Here is a 27923-nt window from a genome sequence, read left to right as displayed (position 1 = left end):
GTGGCATGTCTGAACCGCAGGGAGAACAGACCGCAAGGAAAGACGTACTAAAGCGTTCCAGGAGAAAATACAGTAAAGTCGGGGTGCAGAAGGGTTTTAGAAAACTCAAACAGCCCAAAACTTAACTGGAGCTCAGCTGCAAGCAGGCAGCTGCACAGATCTGATCCCAGGAACTGAAAAGTGCAAATGTTCATGTCAAAAGTGTCAAGTCATTCTCACCAGAGGTTTTTCTTATAAATGACACACATGCACCAGTAGCACGTACATGCACACTGTTCTACTAGAAAATTCGATTTATAAATATTAATAGAACATACATTTATTCTCCAAATTCACCTTACCCCTGGATAATGTGTTTATTTCCTATGATTCTGTATAAATCGCTGTTTTGCATTAGGAAAGCTACTTTAAATCATGAGTAGCCTGCAGCTTAGCAGATTAAAGTGGCACCATCTTTACTACAATTCAAACAAGTCACTCTGGCCCAAGCAAAACTTTATACTGTTTCTTACTGGCATCCAGACAGAGGAACTGGCAAGCCGCTTTAAGCCATATGTTCCACTGTCCATAATTACCTCTGTGTCAATACTGAATTTATTTCATAAACTTACAGACAACCTCCATTTCAGGATTTACAGAGAATTATTGTATAAGTGAAGAGGCAAGAGTAAATTAAATGAGGTTTAGTAATGAATGGGATTTATAAATAGCATGGAAACCCCTCATGAGAGCATTTACAGGAATTTGACTGTAATTCAGGTTTCAGTGGTTCAAGTATCAGATCATTTGTGATACCGAAAATCTTTGCCGCTGTTTCTAATGGTACGATGCTTGGCCAGTGTCTAGGTCAGAGTCTAAAGGTCAAAGAGTTGAAAAAGGAAATAGTTTCCCCATGTTGTTAGATAAATTGCAAAAAATGTAAAAATAAGTAAAAAAAAAAAAAGATCATAATGTTTTAAATATAAAAATAAATGAGTAAATAATTTCAGTATGCCTTAACTAAGAAAAATATTTAAAAAAACAACAGTAAAAAATAAACAAGAAAATAAATTTAAATCAAAATTATCTAAAATATAAAGACATAAGGGAGTACATTCAGTACGCCTTAACTCAGACAAATACCAAAAAAAGGTTAAATAATAATAATAATAATAATAATATTTAATAAATATAATAATAAAATCAAATGTTAAATAAATGAATACAGTATGCCTTAACTGTAAATGTTTGAAAGCACTGACCAGTAAACATCTAGCATTGTCTGAATGTGTAATACTTCTATTGTTGGAGGTATTAAACAATGTTTATTAAACAACAATGAGGTATTAAACAACATGTCTGCAACATATCTAGAAGTATGCAACATCTGAATCAAAATCACCACAACAAACAGAATATGTGCAGACCTGAGGTTCACAGCATGTGCAGTGGAACAACTGAAAGCCATTGTCAGCAACACCCGCTCCTGGTAAGACGTGTCCCTATACACACACATTATCACTTTACTGAAATAATGAGCCCTTAAAACAACACCCACCTCCGTGCTGTTACATGAAACTATGTGTATTTAGATACTTGTGGGAAATGTAGAAAAACTCCAAATGAAGCCAGCGTGATAGGATATGGCGAAATTGTCTGATGTCAGACACTGACAGAAGGAAACAACAAGAAAGTCAACACGACAGACAAACAAAACTAGAATGAAGCACAGCCAAATCTCAAATGTTAGCAAAGAGCCTACCATTCTCCATGTTTATTCTTTGTTATAATAAATAATTCATCATTTCACTTCATCATTTTTAGGAGCACTGACATTACAAGAGTTAAAGCTCTGGTTACCACATAAACACATTTACTTTAAAGTCAACATCCTATAGGTATTATTGGGCATGTTGGGTTTTTTTGCCACAAAACTTGATCACGTTAGCAGCAGGTATTTCCTGGTTCCTAGCAGAGAGCTTCCTATATGCCCTTAAACAAACCTAAAACTTTCAACCCTTGATGGATGCCAAAAAATAGCCAAATTCTAAGACAATTATCATAGTAGGACTTTTTTATAAAGAGTAGTTTGAAAAATCAGAAACAGAAGCTATGGAAGCTGCAGTGTAAAACCTTCAACCAGCACTTACTTTAACGTCTGCACAAGCTTTGGCTTATGTGAAATCCATGGCCACCTGCAAACCAAACAAAACAGAGAAACAAACGGTGATTAGGTTGTTCTATATGACTTATTTCACAATCTAAACATGCTTCTGATGTTCTCGGCTGGTGCATGGGGAGTCACGGTTTTGCCTATGGCACTGAACTGTACAGCCCAATGGAGCGTAGTAAACATATCTTCTTTTTTGTGGAAAATCCATGTCCTCCTTGTACTGAAATTGGTGGAATTCCCCTAATGGTGGCCAGTTTTAGAGGAGAGAAACCCCACACTTTCAGACCATACGGGTTTTGTTACTATTAAGACTTTGGAAAGTGGAAAAACTGAAAAAGTTTCAGCACAGTTGAGAAACGTATTTCTGTATGAATTAAACACTGAATAAATAAGGACATGGAAAGAGTGTAGGTTGTTAAGACTACAAGAAGAATGACTCAAAAATCGAAGTGTGACAAACCGTCTCCAAGAACTTAAAGACTTCATGCTGCCACATACTTGAGAGATGCACAATTTTGCTTTTTTATTTTAAAAAAGAAATAGCAAAGATTCATAATATGCATTTGAACCCTAAGCCATCGAAGGATCCACACTATAAAGACAGTTGCGACACTTTAGCATTATAGGCCCTGTTCACTGCAGGTATTAAAATCAATCTTTGGTGATTCAATCACAAGTTGACAGGTGAGATACAATGTTATTTATGACAGAGCATTTGTTTTACATTCTCTCTCATTCACTCTGTTATCAGCCCCACAGTAGAAAATTAAACCATATCCATTTCGATTGGAACAGTTAGGCAACAAGAATGGTTCTGCCCGATGGTAGAAAAGTGGCTAAATGGACATTTTCCATTGCACAAAAATGTATTTAGAGTGGAAAAAGGTTCTTTAGATAATTAAATTGGTCTTTACTAAGAAATTATTGTTTTTTTTTTTTAAAGAACTGTTCACTAAGGTTCAATGGTCACACTTCTTTTGGTCTGAACAACAACAACAAAAATAATAATACTTTAGTCCTGGTTCGCTTAGCGTTCACACTGTCAATTTTAACACCAAGCCTAAAGATACAAAACAAAACAAAAATGGCTTTTATGACGTATATTTTGCGAACTTAATGAACAATGCGCTTGGCTGTATGTGCCGTACATATGATGGTATAGGATTACAAACAAAGATCTTCTGTGAGGAGACACGGTTCTGATGCTCATACCGAACTGTGATGGAAAACACAGCGACTATAGGTATGCTTGAACATTCAGTCCTATTTAGGGTCACATCTTGTGACACCATGTCTTTGGGCCACGTTGCGTTTCATCTGAAACGCACCAGAGTTTGTTTGGAAGCGTTCACACTTATCCAAATGGACTGCACAGAGCAATCGCACCAGGGTTCGTTTTAATCGAACCAAAGGTTTTTCTTTGGGGAACCAATAATGGCTCTTCTATAGCAACACTGCAAGCAAAAAAATTTTTTTTTCTTTTATTTAAAACCTCTCTTCAGTGCAGTGGCTGATTGACAGGCGAGTAGGCGGCCAATCAGCGCGTCAGAGACGCATCAAGACTGATTAGTCTGGCTCACCTGGCAAGAATGGAAAGAAAGTAGACAAGAAAGAGCAAATGTGACAATCCCAGCGCTTGAGGAAGAAATAAGGGGCGAGGGGGAAGCAGTTGTATCCCTAAAGCTACTGAGATGTGAAGTTGTCAAAACACATATTTCAATGTGAACAAAGTGAGCAAGGAGTATGCACACAAAAGTGTGTGAATGGGCAGATGTCTGGAGCAGATCCCGGCCTTCAGACTCTCAGGAAACTAGGAGATAAATGATGTGAGACTAAAGTTCTTCCATTGTTCCTCTTGCATTTAGAAGCAGCGCTATTATCGCCCAAAAAATGTCTTTGAAACTTGAGCACTTAGTGTGTATGTGCCATTGAATTACGCTTCTAGGGTGCTTTCAATGAAACCACCTGATTTGATAGTGAAAGGACAGATGAAGACAATTTCCTTTTTCATTTATACTTAACACAGGTGGTCAACAGTGAAAAGAGACTTGTGTTATTGATTCAGTAGTTACTGAATCAAGTTCAGGTGCTAATGCGGTTTAAACTGCATAATAGTGTTTTGGATGCTGGTGTCCCTATAGTCTTCTTAAAAGAATATTCCAGGTTCAAGACGAGTTAAGCATTTTGTAGCATAATCGTTTGGACGTATCTCTCGTTTACTTTAAGGCAAGAAACAGGCAAACATGCTCTTTTTTTCATGTACTGGTCAATTTGGAGATTTTGCGCTATTTGTGTTTTAAAGAAAACATAAAAAATACACTTATTTTATTGCACTTTATCTATTTGTGTCGTTAAATTTAAATATATTTGATGGCCGTTTTCTCAAAATGAGTTGTTTTTCTCATGCACTGAGTCAGAAATCACCAAACGTTACAATTTTATTCCTTTCTATATTCTGAAGTTTGTTGGTTTTTTACAGAGGGGTTTGTTCATATATAATTTGCCTGATTTTATAAAGCATTTTATGATGTAGTGATAAAAAGAGATATCAAAAATCCCCTCGGTAAAAACCTTTGACTCTAATGTGTCAACATGAATTTACATTAATTCTACTGTTAAAATGTGAGCTGTAAAGCTCTTTAAATAATCATTTTACAGTCATTTTAGAGTTTATGGTTTTGTCGGGGCAACAAAGTTGTTCAGTTGGAAATAGCTTTAAAGGTTAATAAGCAATTTTTTCACACTTACTTCATGCTAACACACATATTGATTATGTCTTGAGGCTATACTATTGAAACAATGAGTTTTTTTAGCGCTATTCACTTTCATTGTAAGTGCTTCACTGTAACAGAGACTGTTTTTTTAAAGAAGAGGGAAATCAACATTATGCAACCAATCGATTGAGCTTAACTAGTACTGAACTCCGGAATATTCCTTTAACTAGCTGAACCAGCAAGCCACCCATAGGTCGACCAAATTCGAGCATGTTAGACACAAATGGTACTGTCCCTCCCTGTTAAAAACTGTCACTGTCAACCGACCGTATAGAAGCGTATGTGTGGTTTGTGCTTGTTTTAGCACTGCCGTAGGTGTGGCGTAAGTGCGTGTTTCTGCCTGAGTGCTGACTTAGCGCCGGAATATCCGCACCCTCCCAGCAGATTACATGACATATGGGGTTCCCACAGTTTCCATCACAAGAGATGTCTTCGACCCTCTGAAAGATGAAACATATGAGGTGTTCTTACTGGAGCTTATGAGACAACACATGATGTGGTTTCTTACTCCTTGTTACCCTACTGTGGTGTGATGTGCATAAGTGTGTGTGTGTGTGTGTGTGCGTGTGTGTGTGTGACTGCTGACTCATCCGCTTTGCTTGAGAAAAGCAGCATAAAGTCACAGTAGCAGAGGATGTGACTGTGGAGGTTCCTCCACAGCAAAGCTGGTCAACAAACTGTGTTTTGGATAACAACGGGAATCAGTTCTTGTTGTGATTCCGATTGCACTTAATGATTCTGGTCCATCATCAATTTCTTTAGTGGTGTTCACTGTAAACCCTGATGCTCAAAATAATTAATTGGTTTGAGTGGGGTGAACTCATATTAAACAAATTAGGTTAAATCAAATGAACTTTTATGAGCATTTAGAACTTTTTTCTTTTGAGTTCACAAAAAATACACATTGTAAGTAATCTGAATTGTTTAATTTTTTTTCTTTTTTTTTTTCCTTTTATAAACTTGTTTCTTTTAATTTAGACAAACTTAAATTGAAGTGAAATTGGACTGGAATTTCTATGTCCCAGCATGCTTTGCCATGACACTCGAAAGGGAGAGTACATTCTAAAATTAAGTGTTATACACTGCATATGTTTTTTGTGCAAGATTAATGTTAAGTGGGAGATTTAGTAGTGTTTCATGTTTTGATATGCTAATTTAGAAGTTTCTGTTATATGTTTGTTTTTTTTGTTTTTTTTTGGAATTAGCTTCCTCAAATATTTCTACAAAAGGACATGTAGTACAAAATAAAAATCTGCCAGTTCTGAATTTCTAAACTTAAAATTGTTGATATAGCCTAACTGATTACCTAAATTTTGGGGGTTTTTGCCAACTTATTTGTTCTTCAATAATGTAAACTAACTGAAATGGTCTCTTACCGGTAAAAACCCAGAACGCTGTTGCTTGTGTGAACAGCATATTTGTGTATTTACCGGTAAAGTCATTCTAGCAACTTTACGGTAATTTACCAGGATTGCTGTGTGAAAGGGGATAGTGATGTTGTCTACACTGGATGCGGCACGGCGCGACTAATCCCAGACAGTAAACTGATGCCTTGTTCTATTCATGACAATACTCCAAGCACTCTCGATACTTCTCATAGGAACGACAAATGGATTTGCAACAGTTGCTTTGTCGCATTCACTGTAGACAACTTCTAGCTGTTGCGGTACAATGCGTCATATCAACGGTCGTGTCCGGTGTAGACACGATTTGAAGTAAAATTCGCATTAATTCAGATTTAACTTTTCAGATTGAGGTTGCATTGCAAAACATCAGACCTGTATCGGATTTAGGATCACATATGGAAGTAGCCCAAATCAGAATAAAAAAGATCAGATTCCATGTGGTCTGTGCTGTTCACACTGTCATGACAAAAACAGATCTGAATCACATATGAGCAAAAAAAAAAAAAAAAAAAAAAAAAGGTGTCTGAACGTAGCTATAGTTTTGGATGCTGGTGTACAGGATGAGATACTGGTGTACCCAAGAAGGTTCTTAACTAGCTTAACCAGCTCCATAACTATAATCCAGTCTGGAACAGCATGGAAATTCATGCTGGTCTAACCTGGTCTTTTTAACATGGTCATCAGTCATGGAGGAGAAACTAGTAAAAGTGAAGACAAAAAGTCATTGCTCCTTTATCGTGTTCTTCTCTGAAGCTTTCATCTTAATACTGTCTTTTCTTTCCATCTGAAAAGAAAAAAGAGCTTTTACATAATGATTGGAATGCTGCTCTTTGTTTTGCGGGTGTGGTTAGAACAGTTCACAAGTGTCATCCAGGTGGGCGTCAAAGGCGAGAGCTGGCATCAAGTCCAAACGCACCTCTTCAATGCCTCCAATCTCCCTTTTTAAACAAACTGCTTTGATATATGTGTGGACAAAAAAAAAGCTGAGTAAACAAGTATGCAATACTGGAAGGACGGACAAGGTCTGTTCCCACTCTGCCAGCGGGACGGTTTACCTTCCCATTTAGTGAGTACATGGAGGATTAAGCCAGAATCACTTCCTCTCAGTGTCTTTGTCCGTGTCTCTGTTTGTATCCTGGGAGGACTTCAGAGCCATGTTTGTTCACAGCTGACAGTGTCACGCAGATGTTTCTTTGGCGGCGGCACATGCTGGGATTGCATTGATGGAACTGTTTCACCTTGTCATGGGGATGAAAAAGAGGGAGAGACAGCGAAAAGAAAGAGAGATGCAGACAGAGACTGAATAGTCCATGAAAAGACATTCCTCTGCAGTTTTGTGGGGTTTCTTAAGAACTGAAAAACACTGGAAACAGAGGGGCGTCATGCACCTTTTTTTTGAGTTTGGTGGCCAGGCGAGATAAGACATGGTCAAAGAAAATAAAATCACTTTAAGTCTAAGTTTATAAAGTGTAAGGCAGGTTAGTCTAGCTGGGAAGCAAATTTTGAGCAAATTCATCAGAAGAACATAGATCAAGTAGATCGAGTCCATCAACAAAGCTTGCACAGTCGTTACCTTTTAGTGGGTTGGACATGACATTTTTCTCTGTAATGTTTTGATTGATATGCCTTTGAATGTTTGAAGATCATGTTAAGCTAGTTGTGCAAAAACAACTTCTATCCGCTCCTGGTTTACACAGATTTTTTTTCTTTGCTTGTTTTCGTATCTGGAGAAGCTGTTTCAGAAGATCAGAGAAAACATGGATTGCTGGAAAAAAATCATCAATGGCGGGAAAGCGCTGTGTCATAAATGACGGACAATCTCTTTAATGATGAGGAAAGAGTAAAAAAAAAAAAGCTGATCTGTCGAAGGTTCGACTCGATTGGAAAGTAAATAGATGATTTCTGTCATTTCTGTTTTAGACAAAGAGTTTTTTAAACTACAATAATATGAAACTTAATTCACAAAGATAATTTTCTTTTGGAAGTCACATTCAAAATCTACATGGCTGGGACACACACACACACACCTTTGTAGGATCCATGGTGATTATCCAAATAAGGTAAAAGGATGTGCGTGTAGAATCCATATCAGTTATTTGTCCTTGAGAGCACATGAAGGCATGAATACTTTCTGTTTCTATTTCTACTGAAGTCCCAACCTGTAACGCCTGTAACCACCAGGTGTAAATCACTAGAAAAAATGTGTCAAATTTCCAAGTTCTTTGATTCATACAGGCTTAAAGCTTTCACCCATCCACCCACACACACACAAACTGCAAAAACCAGGGGAGCAGCCCAATCAGAGGGGGACTGCATTCCTGCCGTCTCCTCACTCAGAGCTCACACAACATGTGGCTTTTTACCCCCCCTCATCACCAGTTCTGATGACTTAATGGGACATAGACCATGCACTTTTGTGTTACACTTCCTTCGATATACCGGCACTGACAGCCAGGTTGAGGCTGGAAGAATGACCAGACAAGTCCGGGCAGGTCAGTGGAATCTGGACCCGGCACGTGAAAGTGTAGTTAGACAACAAAACTGGGACGGAGAGAAAAGGTTGCATAGATATATGAGGTGTAGATAAATTAGCAACTTTTGCTTGCTTTAGGACAGTGGTTCTCAACTGGTTTGGCCCACATTTTCCAATGGTCATTAAGCCGTGACCCAAATTTTTAGGAATTTTAACCAAGCAAACACACACAAGCACTTTCCTTAACATAGGCCTACACATAAATTGTAACAATATCACTAACACTGATGAATAAACTGTATAAGGCAAGGCTGTTAAATAGCAGTCCTAAACTAGTTTTTGTTAATACAATAAAGTTAGTAAGTTGGTATGAGCCACCACAGTCATCAAAAATATAGAAAATAACACAAAGTGAAAATAAAGTGGTATTTTGGTAGCCTGGCAAGCCAGACCTACATCAAGATGTTTGGTCTGGCAACTCACCATAGACACGGCTCAATCCGAGGGGCGGGATAAACGGCTGTCTTTCAAATTCCCTCTGCACGCAATAGGACAGCGCTTCAACCAACCAGAGCGTTTTCCCAACAGTGGAGCTTACGTTAGTTGATAGATTCAACTTTTGAATCTGGCCGGCAAAACTATGAACACATCTTCCTTTTTTTAAGAATGACTTAAGTGTCGTCATTATGTTAAGCCCGCCCCGCCTACTCTATACGCGATGTGATTGGCCTGACCCAATTTAGGTTTTTACAGCTCCGAAAGTCAACGGAGAGTTGTTAGACTACTCTGGCTGCAAAATACATTTTGCTGCCGCTAGGGTGCGTCTAGATTTCTAGGCTAGTATTTTGGATAAGGGTTACAAAAACTACAGTTACCATATTAAATAAAACTAGTGAACTGTTAATACGCCTAAAATATATAGACACCGATCCTGATGAATAAAATACAGATACTTCACAGCTAACACACAACGAACCAGTTCCTGGTAATAATTGCACGTCTTTGCATGCTCGTAATTTCATTCGCTCTTTCAATATGAAGTGATATTCAGTGCATCATTTTGTGATTTTGCTTAATATTTTTGTGGAAACCGTTTTTTTTAGGATTCTTTGATGAATTTCAAAAGACCAGCATTTATTTGAAAGAGAAATCTTTTGTAAAATGATATATATATATATATATATATATATATATATATATATATATATATATATATATATGTGTACTGTTATACTGACTTTTGATTAATTTAATGCATCTATGCTGAAGAAAAGTATGAATGTAAAAAATATTACTGAATGAAAATATTACTGAATAATGCTGAACTTATCAGATCTCTTTTAAATGCACAAACTATATTATATGAACCCAAATGTTTTAAACTTTCCAAGTTGCAGGTGCTTTTGACGAATTCAGATCAGCTAAATGTGGAATCTAGATATTCATATCTAAGGTTTGAGAGATATGAGCAGAAATGCATTGTGGGACAATTGATTGATTTCCTGATTAGCAGGAAGTGTCACGTGACTACAACTTTTAAGTATTGGACACGAGCACTCTCACTACAAAACAACTCTTTAAATAGGCTACTTTGCATAATTTGCATGAAGTCAGATCATCAATAAAGTATCTCCTCTCTATTAACAAAACCACAAACTGTGACACGAACGAACACACACATAGATGTACACGGAGCGCAGCGAATGAAGCTGCTGTCAGTGTTGAACAGCTGCATGGACTTCTCTGGACCGAGCCCAGCCACCTCTGTCCCACAAAGAGCTGCTTGTGCCCGCTCAGTTCGGCTTGAGTCGACATGAAACACACACTCACAGGGCCAGGGTCAGACCCTGTTCTTTGTAAAGGGAGCTGTTGTCAGACCACATTGGCAGACGGAAGAGTGGAGGTCAAATGTCAGCGGGACGGGGGGTAGGGTGAGGGCTGAGGTGAGTCTGTCCTGGGTTGCTGCACCTCAGAGCAGTTGACATGCTAATGCTATCCCTCCTTACAGTGTGCAAATTAGACAATGGGTGCGTCTCAATTAGCTCCCTAGCTTCCTAGGTCATGAATCAGTATATACACAAATTCGGGCACTGACAAGGACGGTATGGACCCAGGGCTCATTAAACATTGGGACACTGATGACTCCTGCGACATGACAACATCCTCATTGTACAACATAGTCTTCTGGTATTTATGAACCTAATGAACCATAATCTTTCTGACATTATAAGTTGTTTAAAGTTGTTTCATACACGTGCAACCTTTCAGCCATAAATATATTATAAATGTTAGCTAGATTGTTTATTACCTGTTTAGCGATGTATGTTTATGCTAAAATAATGGTTTATATTTTTTTTAAACATCTATAGCGTGTCGTTATTTGTAGTGAGTTGGCTTAAGTGATTATGTTTCACGCTTCAGAACTTCCGTTAAGGGAACATGGTGAGCATCGATGCTCCCTGGTTTTCATGGTGCATTGTGGGACTTTTTAGGGAGCGAACGTTTCAGTGCACTGGAAGGAAGGTCTGTGTACGAAAATCCAAAAGGTGTCGTATGTGACTCAAGAAAAGTTTATATATCACTTTCTAACAACTGTTTCTTAACATTTCGGCTTGTGTTAAACACAACACAGCGAGAGACGTACATTGCGAAATGCTAAGTATACAGTGCACGGTTTCAGTTTGACACTGTCCTTCAGCAGCGTTAGGGACAGTGGTTTGACATTTCTAGGTCACAGAGCCACTCGCTAAACAAGCAGCTCAGAGATGCTAGGTGTTTCCCAGCACAGTGGCCATACAGCCTGAAACACACGGCGATCCAGGTCTGTGTAGAGTGGAACTTGTTGACAATGGTAAGGCAAACATTCCCTTTAACCTTTCCCACGGAGTCCAAGTAACCTGAAGATCATATAAAACACTCCAGTGTTTGCGAGTATGCTAACTAGCACATCCTTAGCTGCTGACTCACGATTGGCGAGTATCAAAGCGTGTTCTCTTTTCTCTCACTGTACGAGTTTTTCTCACACTTTTGGATGGCGTGAATCAACTCTGCAACCTTTCTGCCGGTTTAAATATTTATGTCCGTTACGTCAACGGGGTGCGCGTCTCTCGGCCAGATGTGTTAGCTGCAGTGGTGGAGTGCTGCTCTCAGAACGAGGCCGCACACATCACACGCAGTTTATTTTAGTCATTTCCTCTCCATCCTTCAGCTGTCTGTTAAGCTGACCACTCGCCCCTGCAGCTGTGGCCAATCCATAACCCCCCGCCGCCCACTACTATTCTTCTTATCAGCACACTCCTGCCGACCCACAACTGTCCTCGGTGGGACGCCTCTTCCCAGGCCACCAGTACAGAGCTGGCGGGCTGCCAGATTTGTCACCTGTGGAAACCTAGCATCTTCGCCGATTCGATCTGCTCGGGTGGCAGCGGTTTGCAAGGATGCACTGGCACAAGGATTAGGCAGTTGCTGGGCACTTTATATTGTCAGCAATAGATCAGGATAAAAAAAAAAAGGGGGTAACACTTTATTTTACAGTTTCCTTGTTACATATGTTACATGTACTTACCATAGTAATAATTACATGCAACTAACCCACAACCAACCCTAACCCTATAGTAAGTACTAGTTGCTTAACATTACTCAGTACTTAAATATATAATTACACCGTAATACTGACACCTTAAAATAAAGTGTAACCAAAAATGGATGTCAGACTACACTGTCCAAAGTTTGGGGTCAGTATTTTATACAGTTCTTTTGAACCATCAAAGAATCCTGAGCAAATTTATTTTTGGTTTCCATTAAAATATTAAGCTGCACAACTGTTGTCGACACTGACAATAATAAGAAATGTTTTTTTGAGCTGCAAATCAGCCTATTAGAATGATTTCTGAAGGATCATGTGACACTGAAGACTGGATGAATAATGCTGAAAATTCAACTATGACTATCAACTATATCAACTTTTTTTATTTGAGTTTAAAAGATGTAATTACTTCCACCTCAGAGTAAAAGATAAATGAAAACAAAAGGGTAATTGCAACTTTATTCCTCCCAAATGAGACTTAATTGACTCACATTTCTTTCTTTGTAAAAATTTCAAAATTGCATCCTCATTTCTCATATTTATGAATTTGTAACTCACCATGTGACAATTTCTTATTTTTTTCTCACAAAAACCTTTTTTATCTTTTACTTTGAAGCAGAAAGCAAAAAGCTTCCATATAGCCTATTATTTCAGAAGACAATAACATACGAATATGAAAACAAGAACGTTGGATACCTCAAACATCTGTTTATGCAAATGAGCAGATGTCGCCGCTGAAGAATCTGCCATGCAATTCGTGACGCAAGCTGTGCTGTTATGCAGCGCTGTACACGCAAGAACTGAGCAAAGCATGTACACTCTTACATGCATACAATTACTGCCTCATTCAGACAGTCTGCCTGACAGTCAGAAGCATTGAAGCCCAGAGCTGCAGAGGAAGTGGCTGGAATTTAAGCAGACATGCCAACCAGAACTGGTCCTGTCGTCCGTCCCGTCCGGCTCATCCGTCAGTCCTTTATTTTCTGCCCTTATAATCAGCATGCCATTTCAGTATGCTGACTTCATTATATCTCAGCCTGATTTGCATGAAAAGCTCCTTTATGCTTCTTGGCTGTTGGTGTCATGTTACTGCTGAGATCATCAGCACAACTGTATTCCAGTCGGCATGGAAAGATTACGTTGTGTGTTTTATTAAAGCCTTATTGCTTTAATAAAACAGTAGATTGCAATCCACTCAAACTAGGATACCTATGAATGCATTGCAGCAATATATACAGTATCTAGGCGTGCACCTCTATGTTGTATATTTTAGCACAACCAGAATGCTGTATTGACCAATAAGCATCCAAGAACTATCTGTTTTATAATGTGCTATAAAAAGGCAATCTGACATCAAACAGCAACCGACGGTTTACAAACGCACAGCAAAACTGTTCCCCTGTTAATGAAGTAAATCGCTGGCATTCAGTTGCTCTTTAGTCAAACCTAATTTCCAGTGTCTTGGAATTCATTGCTACAATACTATTTCTGCTGTGGAATTTGCTTGATTTCCACATGTTTAGACTCAAAATAGCCAAATCCATCTGATCTGACAAAACCATGCCAGTTAAAGGTCAGCTATGCCTCACAAGCCCTATGACCCACAAAAAAAAAGAGAAGATCGTTCACATGACAGGAGAATTCCCTGGTGTATGATGGGTGGGAATTGGATGTTTGAGAAGGGGGAATAACTGCTAATAGCCCAGGGTGAACTTTGATTTGCATATGAAAACATGCAATATGATGACATCACACATGCCGTTTCACTCAGGTGAGGCAGATGAACTGCAGGTCACTTACATTGGGGTAATCTTTGGACCCATCTATGCTGTTGGGTCATATGCTAAATAAGATGTATCCTGAGTCTAATTCCCCTTCATACACTGAAATATCTGACCACACGATTTATTAATTACAGAATACTACTAATACTTGTGTATAATATGCACAGAATGTGAATTTTCTTTATTCACAGAATATGAACAACAGCATTTAAAGAAAAGAGTAGTACAAAAAAAATTACACTGTATATTGCAATCCACACAACATAATGGTAGACATATCAGAGTTCAAAAGAGGACAAATTGTTGGAGCGTGTCTCGCTGGCTCATCTGTGACCAGGACAGCAGTATTTGTGATGTATGGAGAGCTATGGCATCCAGGGTAATGTCGGCATACCACCACGTAGGATGAACCACATCCAACAGGAGTAACTGTGGACTTAAGATGGACGCTGTCTGAAAGAGATGTACAGGTACTAACCCAGATTGTATCCAAAAAACATAAAACCACAGCTGCTCAACTTACTTCACAAATAAACGCGCACCTCGACTCTCCTGTTTCCACCAAACCTGTTCGTCGGGAGCTCCACACCACAGTCAATATTCATGGTCAGGCTGCTATAGCCAAAACTTTGGTCACAGGTAATGTCAAATGTTTAGAAGCCCCAAAAAGGCTCAACACCAGGACTGTTGCTGGCCAGAGTGAAGCACGGGTGGATGAACCATTCTGGAGGAACATCTAATGGTTCAAACATCGTACCCTGAATCAGCATGATAATGCATCAACACACACAGCAAGACTTGTGACAGAATGGTTTGATGAACAAGAATGTGAAGTTGAACATCTCACATGGCCTGTACAGTGACCAGATCTAAATATTTTTGAGCCACTTTGGGGCGTTTTGGAGGAGCAAACGTTTTCCTCCACCAGCATCACATAGTCACCTGGCCACTGTTCTGGAAGAGGAGAGGTTCAAAATCCATCTGGCCACTGTGAAGGACTTGTATCTGTCATTCTCAAGATGAATTGATGCTGTATTGACCACAAAAGGAGTCCCTACACCATACTAATAAATTATTGTGGTCTAAAACCAGCTGTTTCAGTTTCATTGTCCAACAATACACACATATACAGTGTGTGTGTGTGTGTGTGTGTGTGTGTGTGTGTGTGTGTGTGTGTGTGTGTGTGTGTGTGTGTGTCAAACACAGAAAGAGAAAAGGAGTGACAAATGAAGAATAATCATTGGAAGATGAAATATAAGTGTAAATGTTTGTACATGAAGAGTTGAAGAAGAAATTTGTGTAAACTACGGGTAAGTTCCCTTATTAGGTAATCACTGTGCTGATCATCATCATCATCCTCTTGTTATAAAATACAGTTAAAATGCCTATATTGCCTATAAATAATTTATATATCGTTACAAGTACAATTACATTTATTTATTTATTTATTTATTTATATACAGTACCTTTCAAAAGTTTGAAGATTTTTTATGTTTTTGAAAGAAGTCTCTTATGCTCACCAAGGCTGCAATTATTTGATTAAAGTTACAGCAAGAAATATTATTACCAATTTAAAATAACTGTTTTCTTTTTTAATAATTTTTCTTTTAATTCCTTTGGAATTTTCAGCATCATTACTCCAGTCTTTAGTGTCACGTTATCCTCCAGAAATCATTCTAATATGCTGATTTGCTGCTTAAGAAACATTTATTATTATTATCATCATTATTATTATTATTAATGTTAAAAACAGTTGTGCTGCTTAGTATTTTTGTGGAAACCAATATACAGGATTTTTTTCCCTCAGGATTATTTGATGAATAGAAAGTTTAAAAGAACATTTATTTGAAAAATAATATTATGTAACATTATAAATGTCTTTACTGACTTAACTTCTGAACATCTAAAAATTATTTAATGTGTCTGTTTTAAAAATATTAACTTTTACAAGTTCAATGCACAATGTACCATACAATTAATAGATGCATTTTAAACATAGCAGGCAGTATTAGGTATATACTGTGGAGCTTTCAGTATATAGTCAGATAAATGCATAAATAGTAAGATTACTGTGCAATTTTGTTATTTTAAATTCAGCCTCTGTCTATTGCTCTCAGCAGTGTAAGCACAGGAAAGACACAGACTCTGATTTGTTTGGTTTGCATCCTCTATGGGCAACATGAGGTATTGCACCTTCCATCATATGTTGTCTGTTATCAGTTAGAAGTTACTGTTTTATTGAATAAGATGTATTAACATTTTTATTCAAGAGAAACAGGAAAAAGTGATTTAACGAGAAGGTGATAATTTCACTATGACATGAGAGGTGCACAAATGATTATCACTGGGTGTGTATGTGTGACTGAAAGGAGGAAGGGGTGAGAGATCGGAAGGGAGTGTGTGTGTGTGTGTGTGTGTGTGTGTGTGTGTGTGTGTGTGTGTGTCAAACACAGAAAGAGAAAAGGAGTGACAAATGAAGAATAATCACTGGAAGATGAAACATAACCGTAAATGTTTGTGCATGAAGAGTTGAAGAAGATTTTTTTTTTTAACTATACGGGTAAATTCCCTTATTAGGTAATCACTGTGCTGATCATCATGCTCATCATCTTGTTATAAAATACAGTTAATATTCCTATATATAATGTACATATCTTGTTACAAGTACAATTAGATCAATTAAAAGTATTTTAGGTGAACACATTTACAATTTATAATTTTATGGTGGGATAAAAAAATAAAAAAATAAAAACATTTTGAAACTGTATGATTCAACCATGTACACCAAGAACAGCAGAATAACCAAGGGAAATTTTTGAGACCGTGAAATCTGATTCCCACAGCTTCTGATACATAATCACATGCATAAAGATCCAGTAAACACAAAAACAACACACTGTAAAAATGTATAGTTGGTTTAACTTAAAAAATGCAAGTTACCTGGTTGCCTTAAAATTTTGAGTTCATTAAAATGAAAAATTTGAGTTAATATAATTAAGGAGATTGGTTTAATCAATAGAAACTCAAAAATGTTATGTTATCTGAACCACATTAATTAGTTAATTTGACAAAAGATAAAAAAAGTTTTGATAAATCATGATAATAATGTTTTACAGTGTAGACTGATGATGCATCATCCTCCATTTCCCCAAATAAAATTTCGATACCATCCATGCTCAAATGACCCATAATTCCCATAGCTATCTGTCATCTCTCACAGTAGCGAGGGGTTTGTCTTCCCACAGCACACGGCTTCATGAACAGACGCTGCTGAGATCGCACTCATCGACCCCCCAGCGCTTTTCCCAGGCCTGTCTGATAAAGGTGAGGGTCATGTAATCTTATCGGCTGGACCGCTCGTGTTATTTCCGCTGGCACCCTTTCACACCGCTGTTTGTGCACAAACCACCCCTCCAGAGCCCGAGCCGCCTGCGGTAAGTCTTATCAGCATGAATAGAGAGCCGGGGACAGGGAACGTGACCACCTCAACAAGGAAATGCAACACTGCAAAACACTACAAACACATTCCCTCTCCTGAGACACTGTCGGATCCAAAACATCCCACATGCTGCATGTAGAGCCACTGTAAGCCAATGGAACAGGTGGGAAAAGATGGCCCCTATAGGCTAAGTCTACTGTAAACTATCAGTGAAATTCAAATAAGGTGAATCATCGATTATTTCTGCGGAACTGAAAAGCAAGCCAGACAGCTGTGGGATCTGAACACAGCTTATTTGAATTGACCTAATTGGATTTGTTTGGCAGGAACTCAAATGAGATTTGCACTTAATTTGGCAGCCTAACTTTATTTTAGTAGTACATACACGCACATATCACTACCGTTCAAAAGTTTTAGTTTGGTAAGATTTTTAAATGTTTTAAAAAGTCTCTTATGCTCACCAAAGCAACAAAATACAGCAATATTGTGAAATATTATTACCAATTAACTGTTTTCTATTTTAATTAGGGCTGTCAAACGATTAATCGCGATTAATCGCATCCAAAATAAAAGTTTGTTTTTAGATAATATATGTGTGTGTACGATGTATAATTATTTTCTATATATAAATACACACACATGCATGTATATATTTAAGAAATATTTGCATGTATATACTGTGTATATTTATATTATATATAATTTATATTATATATAAATATTTTATATATAAATAACACATTTTTCTTAAATATATATGCATGTGTGTGTATTTATATATAGAAAATAATTATACTCCATACACACACATATATTATGTAAACACAAACTTTTATTTTGGATGCGATTAATCGCGATTAATCGTTTGACAGCCCTAATTTTAATATATTGTAAAATGCAATTTATTCATGTGATGCAAAGCTGAATTTTCAGCATCATTACTCCAGTCTTCAGTGTCACATGATCCTTCAGAAATCATTCTAATGTGCTGATTTGCTGCTCAGTAAACATTTCTTATTAATATTAATGTTGAAAACAGTTGGTGCATAATATTTTTGTGGAAACATGACAATTTTCTCAGAACTCTTTTTATCTTTTTTTAAATGAATCACTTTTGATTACTTTAATGTGCCCTTGCTAAATAAGTATTGTCTTTCAAAGAAAAATCATACTTATTATAAATTACTCAACAGTAAATGTGATTCATTGACAGATTAAATGAATATGGGGGAACTTTGATACTCTTTAAACTTCCCACTAAACACTGTTTTTCTAATGGACCTGAATCATAAAAATGCCCTATGTCATATCAGAAAGACTCCAGGTGCAGATGAAATTTCACATCAAGCTTCAAGATTTACGGCAATGATTATTGTAGCAATAAGTATAACAAACTTTAATAAAGCCAAGCCAAATCAAGTATAGAAATTACATCATATTACTTTTACAACTTTTGTGCATTACTCTTCTATATATTAACTAATAATTATAATTTATTATAAATATTTTTAGAATATATATATATATATATATATATATATATATATATATATATATATATATATATATATATATATATATATATATATATATATATATATATATATATATATTTTAATATTAATATTAATGTTGAAAACAGTTGCTGCATAATATTTTTGTGGAAGCATGAACATTTTTGAATATAAAATAAAATGTTTGTATATATATATATATATATAATGTAATATTTTTAAATATAAAATATACATAATAGTTATTATTATATACTTAATTAAAAAAAATATCACCCACAACAATCATAATACTCCTATGTTGTGCGTTTGATCTATGCAAACGGATGGTGTGACATGGGACAACAAAACTCAATAATAATAGAGCTGGTAAGTCCCGCCCATCCGTAAAACCCCAAGTGGACCTCTAGGTTGAAAAATCGTCAATGCAAGTGAATGGGAGAAAATAATTATTTTCTGATCCCGTTTGAATTGTGCCATGAATGTGAACATATGTTGTCTGTGAATTTTTTATATAATTTTTCATGTTACGAGTTTGACAGTATATTGTATGATTCTTTGGCTAGCAGTTGTGGAAACGACATAACGAGAAAGACTACATGTCGCCTATGTGACGTCATCCCATAACACATTTCCCTCCACTTGTCAAATCACGGTGCTAATGCTGCGATAATATATGGAGACAGATCGAGATGCCTGTGTGTTTTGTACCCAAATGTCAACATTCAAACCAAATCGGCTGTTCTTTCTTCAGATTCGCGTCGAAAGCAGCGAAGAGTTGTAGTCCACAAAGTGCTCTCACACAAAGTCTAACCATATCAAACTTCTACCCGCTAAATTGTAGCATTCTTTACACGAAAAATTATATTAAAAATTCACAGACAACATATGTTCACATTCATGGCAAAACTCAAACGGGACCAGAAAATAATTATTTTCTCCCATTCACTTGCATTGACGATTTTTCAACCTAGAGGTCCAGTGGGGTTAGCGGAAGGGGCGGGACTTACCAGCTCTATAATGCAAGATGCCAGGGGAAAAAAAAAAGGAAAAGTAACTAATAAGTATTTTTTAGGAGAAAACACTAATAAGTAGCTTGTTACTTTAAAGTTCAGTTCACATTGTGAAGCTGGTGAAATGTACAATGGCAGTAGTAAGATATAAATTTGCTTGTGACACAAATAACATTGTGACTAAAAACGAATATCTTTCATAATTCAGCTTTCATTCCCCCACATCCTGTCATCTGATAAAAGACCCCATCCTCTCTAACAGCCGATCTCGCTACATTCAGCTAATGCATGTCTGATCCGTGCTCCCCCTTTACCACCGGCGGGGTTCGAACTCAAACAAAGGAAAACAAGTGAGGTTTGTGCTGGTAACAGGTACCATCTGCGTCTGGTTACCTAGCCGGCAGTGGTGCATGGGAAAAAAGAGGCAGTGCTCCCCTAAAATGAGCTGGCCGGAAGTGGCCCCTGAGCTCCTCAAAGCTACACCAGAACACAATGTCTGGAGGTGTTACTGTCTCCCGTTTTGTGGTGTAAAAGCATGAAACAGGAGCTTTATTTTACACACGTCCTGTAAAACGCAGCTCTTTTAATCTAGCTATATTAAGACCAATGATCTCCAAATGGTTGTGAGTTTAGTTTAGGATTGTAAAAAAAGTTTACATATGGAGACATCGATGGACTGGAATCTTTGTTAAGTATACACAACTAAAACCATAAAAAAATAACAATTGTTAACTGAAAAAATATATACTATATTAAAAAAACAACCGTATGGTAACACTTTTCTTAAAGCCTTTATGTATAAAGTAGTGCTGTCATTTAACATAAAAAGATTGTAAATGTGTGTATATATATATTATATATATAAAATCATAATGTACATTATAATGCATTTTATCTTTTCATTAATAACTTTAACCAAAGTTAAAATGCGTTATAATATTTGCAGAATCCTTGTTACATCTGAAATTGGTTGTTCGTTTTAATGCAATAGGCGTAACAATAAATAGATAAGTATTATAATATATTATAACTGTGGTTACAAATATTATACAGACCATTATAAAGGTCTGTTCACGCTATGTCGTAATTACCGTACCGATTCTACTTTCACATCGTTCACCTCCTCGTAGAGCTCGTAATTACAACTTGCAAGCTGGGAATTTTCGGAGAGCTCCTAATTGTACCATGTGACCGTTAATGAATGCATTAAAAATACTTTTATACAGTATTATATATAAAGGCTTTGAGTAAAGTGTTACCAAACTTATTTTATATTTTATTAAATCTTGGTGCCAAAGCAACATTTTATTTTAATTTCATTAAGTTTATGTACTAAAATAACTAAAACTGAAATAAATATGAATTAAAAACATAATATGAAAATGAAAATGGAAAACATACAAATTAATTTCATCTCAATGGCACTGAAACGACACTGATCTTATAGGAGGAAGTATAATACAGTTTCTTAAAATGCTCACTCTAGGTTTGGAACAGAGCAATACTGTACTTTGCCAAACCACTGTTATAACTTTCAATCAGCTTTAACTCTGCCAAAAGACACATACCGTCTTTCAATCAAATAGAAAAAATAAATTTTCTTGGAGCCACTTATTCCTTATTTAGGGAGTAATATCCCAACGCAATGCAATTGGGTAGAAAATAGCACTTCCTAGAGCACGTCTCCATTAAAAGCCATGACCAAAACCATGACTTCCTCCGCTCTAAATTAGTTCCATTCCACTTTTTCCTTAGGATGCTCTTTTTGGAACGCGTCTAGGAATTGGCCAGAGTCTGTGTTTTGGTTTTTGTTGTGCAATGCACTGGAGCTTGAAGGAAGTGTTGAAAATCACTTGATGACTGTAAGAGCTCCGCTTCAGAGCCATTGCCAGCTCTTCCATCATGATTTGGGGAGGAACCTCAGGGATACGGATGCTTAAAGGAGCCCATTACGTATTAAAAAGCCAAGACTACCTCTAAACACTCACCCAATCATTATTTATTCCATTCTTGGTTAAATCTCAGTAGGATATTTTCAAGCACTGATGAAATGAATTAGAGATAATGATGAATTCTTTTGATTCAGTGGGGGTCCATGTGAGCGGGGGATGTTTTGAAATCTCAACCACAAAACTCTTTTCGCACAATTCTCGAATGGAATGAATTCATAAAAGTGACAAATTGCATGTGAAGTCACTGAAGAGAAACAGAGGTTGCCATATATAGAGTCGCCTGCATGTAAGCTATCAAGAAAAGGGAACAAATTAGCAAAACAAAATAGCAAACTGCTATTATGCTCTTTTGAATTCAGCCATATGTGTTGCCAGCTATAGTTGTAATCAAAATGATTCAACCCCCATTGCAAATCAGATTTATTGGCAAAATGTACAGACTTTTAACTGTTTGCCATGATAAAATCAAACAAAAGTAATTGAAATAGCTCAACGCAATGTTTCAAGTGGTTGAAAATGCAACTTTTAATAACCTTTGCCGTCTCAAAATTATTCCACCCCCCGAATAAAATCCCTCACAACAGTACAAATCTGCAAAACAGGTGTTGTCTCAAGCACACCTGATGCAAATAATCAAGGGCGTCATTAGTTGCAACAGGTGTGCTTGAGCTAGAACACATGAAATACCTGAACTGACTAGGTTTGTTGAGTGTTGCGTTAGAAATATGGCAAATTTAAGTTAAAAGAATGGTCCAAAAGATTAAGAGAAGATATCATCACCCTTCACAAACAAGGAACATGATACAAAAAGATAGCGAAGGCACTACATTTTTAATTTAGATTCAATAAAGTTGAATTTGGGGAAACCACTTGAAACATTTGTTGTGTTGAGCTTTTGTTTGATTTGTTCATTGCAAACAGCTGAAAGTCTGTACATTTTGCCAATAAACCTGATTTGCAATGGGGGTTGAATAATTTTGATTACAACTGTACATTAGGAAATGTGTGTTGTGATGTTTTGCTGTGGTCAGTTCTATAAGGAATGTCACATGGGGTAAAAATGAGATAATACAATGTTTCAATGCTCAAGTCATTTCCTTAAACAAATCACATGAGCTGTGAATGAATGAACCCTGGTAACACAACTTCCTGACAACTAGATAAAGAATTCCAGAGGCTAGAGAAAGAAAACTGTGGCATATTTTCAGAAACCATCAAATGAAACCATAAACCTGATGGCAGAGAGTGTGGAAACTCTTGCAAAGGTGGCAAAAACTGACCTTTAGAAGTCAACAGGTCGATCTGTGTGTGTTTCAATCCACAGATGTTTTCGACCAAATAAATAATCGGTCAAAAACAGGTATTTTTTCCCCATTGGTTGTGCTTGTGGATTTATACACTAACGCTCAAACGTTTAGGGGTGGGTAAAAAAATTTGTCTGAAAGAAATGAATGCTTTAATTTAGAAACTAAGTAACACATTATTTTTAGAAGTAATATTCCCCAAAACTGTTATTCAATATGGAATTAGTATAATATAATATGACATTTTCATTGAAAGTATAGGCTAAGTGACAAAAGAGGTTTCTGCTCTATATTTGGTCAGAACCAATCCCTTTTATCTTTAAAGTTTCCTCTTCAAGATAACGCCATGAATCTGAAACAGTTTTTAAATACTTTTAAAGCTTTGATGTAATTCAGGTAAGATCTGGGACTGACCCGGTGCATAATCTGAACACCTGTAGTTTGTAAAATGGTAAAATGTGAAGGTGACAGGTTAATTAAATACATTTTTGTGTGATAAGTATAAAGATTACCGCTCTGAATCAAACAAGAGGCGTCAATCCTTGAAATGCCTAAAAATAACCATTCAAGTTTGGAAAACAAACACAGTAATCATCTACAGTTAAAATCATACAGTCAGGGTGAAAGGTGCTGGACAGATATGAGGCCAAAAATAGGATTTTCATATTAATGGCAATGAGCGCCAAGCCCTAAAACGCAGAATCTTCCGCATGTCATTTTCCCCCATCAGTTTAAGAGCTGTCATATTTGCCTTTTGCCCTGGGGTTACTGATTTGTAGTTTGCTGCTGGCAAGCACTACAAACAGCAAACCAGCTCCATGACCTCTGATCCCAGAAGGGGTGGGTCCCACATGTGGGTCAATTTCTTTTTATATTAAAACAGAAAATGAGGGAGAAATGCTGCTTTGCATAGGTCATGTACTGCAAACACACCGAACCCCTCAACACTGCTTTCTGTCACGCACATCAACAGGTTTATGTTGCATCAGAGCTGCAACAATGACATCAATGTGTTTGACTACCCAGAGGAAAATGTTATTGCTCAGAGTTCACATTTTCAGGAGACTTAAAGGGATAGTTCACAGAAAAATTAAAAACCATTTTCATTTACTCACCATAATCTCATTCCAAACTCGAATGACTTTCTTTCTTTTGTGGAACATAAATGAAGATATTTTGAAAATATAGATTTTTTATAATTGTTTTCTCCATACAATGAAAGTCATTGGGTCCAATCAATGTTGTTTTGGCTCTCACTGATATTCATTACAAGGACAAAAACATTCAAAATATCTTTTTTTATTATTATTATTCCACAGAATAGTAAATCATGAAAAGTAATCATGAAAGTTTTTGGTGAACTACCCCTTTTATGGAGTTTTCAGTCATGTATAATGATTTACATGTCAATTTTGTCTTAGATTCTCTTTTAAAATTACTTGACACAAAAGAAACAATTGTTGACATACGATAATATTATACAGCTATATAACACATAGATGGCTCATCTAAATCTTTATATGGCTCATCGTTCTTTATAGAATGATAAAACGATTGATAGAACGAACGATAGAACGATAGATAGATAGAACGATAGATAGATAGATAGAACGATAGAACGATAGATAGATAGATAGATAGATAGATAGATAGAACGATAGAACGATAGATAGATAGATAGAACGATAGAACGATAGAACGATAGATAGAACGATAGAACGATAGATAGAACGATAGAACGATAGAACGATAGATAGAACGATAGAACGATAGATAGAACGATAGAACGATAGATAGATAGATAGATAGATAGATAGATAGATAGATAGATAGATAGATAGATAGATAGATAGATAGATAGATAGAACGATAGATAGAACGATAGAACGATAGAACGATAGATAGATAGATAGATAGATAGATAGATAGATAGATAGAACGATAGATAGAACGATAGAACGATAGATAGATAGATAGAAGGATAGATAGATAGATAGAACGATAGATAGAACGATAGATAGATAGATAGATAGATAGATAGAACGATAGATAGAACGATAGAACGATAGAACGATAGAACGATAGATAGATAGATAGAAGGATAGATAGATAGATAGAACGATAGATAGAACGATAGATAGATAGATAGATAGATAGATAGATAGATAGAACGATAGAACGATAGAACGATAGATAGATAGATAGATAGATAGATAGATAAAACGATAGATAGAACGATAGAACGATAGAACGATAGATAGATAGATAGATAGATAGATGATAGATAGATAGATAGATAGAACGATAGAACGATAGAACGATAGATAGATAGATAGAACGATAGATAGAACGATAGATAGAACGATAGATAGATAGATAGATAGATAGAACGATAGAACGATAGATAGATAGATAGATGATCGATAGATAGATAGATAGAACGATAGATAGAACGATAGATAGAACGATAGATAGAACGATAGAACGATAGAACGATAGAACGATAGATAGATAGATAGATAGATAGATAGATAGATAGATAGATAGAACGATAGAACGATAGATAGATAGATAGATAGATAGATAGATAGATAGATAGATAGATAGATAGATAGATAGATAGATAGATAGAACGATAGATAGATCGATAGATCGATAGATCGATAGATCGATAGATAGATAGATAGATAGATAGATAGATAGATAGATAGATAGATGAGACACCATTTACACCTTTTTCTATGAATGGCTTTTCTCTGCATATTAAGGTAGGATAAGAGAATGTAATTTATCAAAAAAAATGTAACTAAAAAGTTGAAAGCACTACAGTACAAACACTTAACCTCAGTGATATACTGTATATGGGAAAGTCTCTTGGTCAGTGATATACTGTATATGGGAAAGTCTCTTGGTCATTATCAGTGTGTTGACTTGGATGAGTACATTAGACTTTAGTCTGGACAAACCATATGACAATCTGACCATAACTGTGGGTGGTATTCTGATGCAGATGTTGTCTGTAACTGGGTTTCCACCCGGCAACTGGATAAATCATGAACACCCAGGACTATCATCAAGAAAATCAGCCAGCTGATTTGAGGAGCGATTTAATGGCAGTATGGCACAGTGCACAGCTTGACACTGCAGGGTTCATCAAGTCCATTTCTGAAATGGATAAAACCCTCAAATCAAAAAAGAAATCCAGACCTCACAGACAACTCCCCTTTTGTTGAGAAGCAGACGTGTAATCAGTTTTCTTTGGCGTACGTTAAATAAAGTCATAAAGTGGTACTAATGTTTTAATTTAGCACCATGTGTCTGCTGTGTGATGCTCATCCCTGCGTCCCGCTGACCCTCATCTTCAGAGACCAACAGTTGCTATATGGCTGGACCGGAGAGACCAAATAAAATGGAAGAGATGGTAGAAGAGATGGAAAAAATGAGAGGAAGGAGGGGTGGGAGACAGGGCAGGTGGCAGAAGCAAAGATGTGGACAAGAAAAGCTGACAATACTCTTCCTTTAAGAATTGCTAACAACATTTTTCTCTTTTAAACTCGCCACACTGTTCAACAGAGTACCCTAAATAACAAAAATGAAGTATAGGAGTGAGAGTGAAAGATAAAACGAGAGAATCAGCTCATCTGAGGTTGTGCTGGACTCAACAAGTTAGCGATTACTGATTAGCCAGTTCAGGCCAGCGGGGAGGCTTGTCTGTCCTTGGCTTGGGAAAACAACATGAAAGGATGCCGGCTGTTTTGTGCGGGTGACTTGAAAGCGCAGTGGCTATCAGAGACATTAGCCTTATCAATGGCTGGTGCTTTAGAGCTGAGCTATATGAAGCAACAAGGGCACGTCTCCAGCGAGGAGATAACTAGCACATACCTCCGGCCCTATTTGCATGCACCCGGGTAACAGGAGGGATGGGACAGGGAGGGAAGTGGTTTAAAATAATTATTTAATGAGACTTTGAATTTGAAAAATCAGCCAGAACTAGGCACTGGTGCCAGACGTACCCCAAATGCCCATTTTGGTGGCATGGCCAGGGAGGTTGGCAGAACTTGGCACGCAACTGGCAAAGCTATGGCTTCCAGATCCATAACATCTGCTGGGCCGAGCTGTCCTTGCTTGGGTGGGACGGATCAAGAGAATTGCAACTTTTGAGGTCAATAAGTGTGAAATAAACTTGGGTGAGGCAGGCTATTAAAATAAGAGTTTGACTAGGCTTTATGAGCAAGAGAAGTCAATGTCTTTTTTATTAACAGTCACTTTAAAAAAAAAAAAAAATATATATATATATATATATATATATATATATATATATATATGATGGCTGATTATGTAAAGTGTTAAAAGGTTAGTTCGTTCAAAAATGAAAATTCGGTCATCATTTACGCAATGATTAACCTGAATTTAACCAAAACCAAAAGGGAAATGTAATTTAAATACTGAAGGTTTTTTGAAAAAAATTGCAAAAAAGGTCCATTGTCAATAGCGTAGAGATATATGAAGCACTGCTGCAAACCAGG

The 27923-nt window shown here is 36.7% G+C and overlaps 1 protein-coding gene across 3 annotated transcripts in view; it reads right to left on the bottom strand.

Annotated features, from left to right (window-relative positions):
* The window catches only part of ccnd2a (cyclin D2, a), a 149492-nt gene that overhangs the window by 50598 nt on the left and 70971 nt on the right, over nt 1-27923 (bottom strand). For 2 of the 3 annotated variants that reach the window (XM_079859083.1, XM_079859085.1), the window contains one exon: nt 2130-2174. The exons of the other annotated variant lie outside the window; for it this stretch is intronic. In XM_079859083.1, the coding sequence (XP_079715209.1) occupies nt 2130-2174 (45 nt within the window). The remainder of the gene's footprint in view (nt 1-2129; nt 2175-27923) is intronic. 3 annotated transcript variants of the gene reach the window in all.

The sequence above is a fragment of the Squalius cephalus genome (genome assembly GCF_949319135.1).
Source record: "Squalius cephalus genome assembly, chromosome: 23".
Classification (NCBI taxonomy): Eukaryota; Metazoa; Chordata; class Actinopteri; order Cypriniformes; family Leuciscidae; genus Squalius; species Squalius cephalus.
The sequence above is the reverse complement of the archived record's forward strand: the minus strand, read 5'-3'. Positions and strand labels throughout refer to the sequence as shown.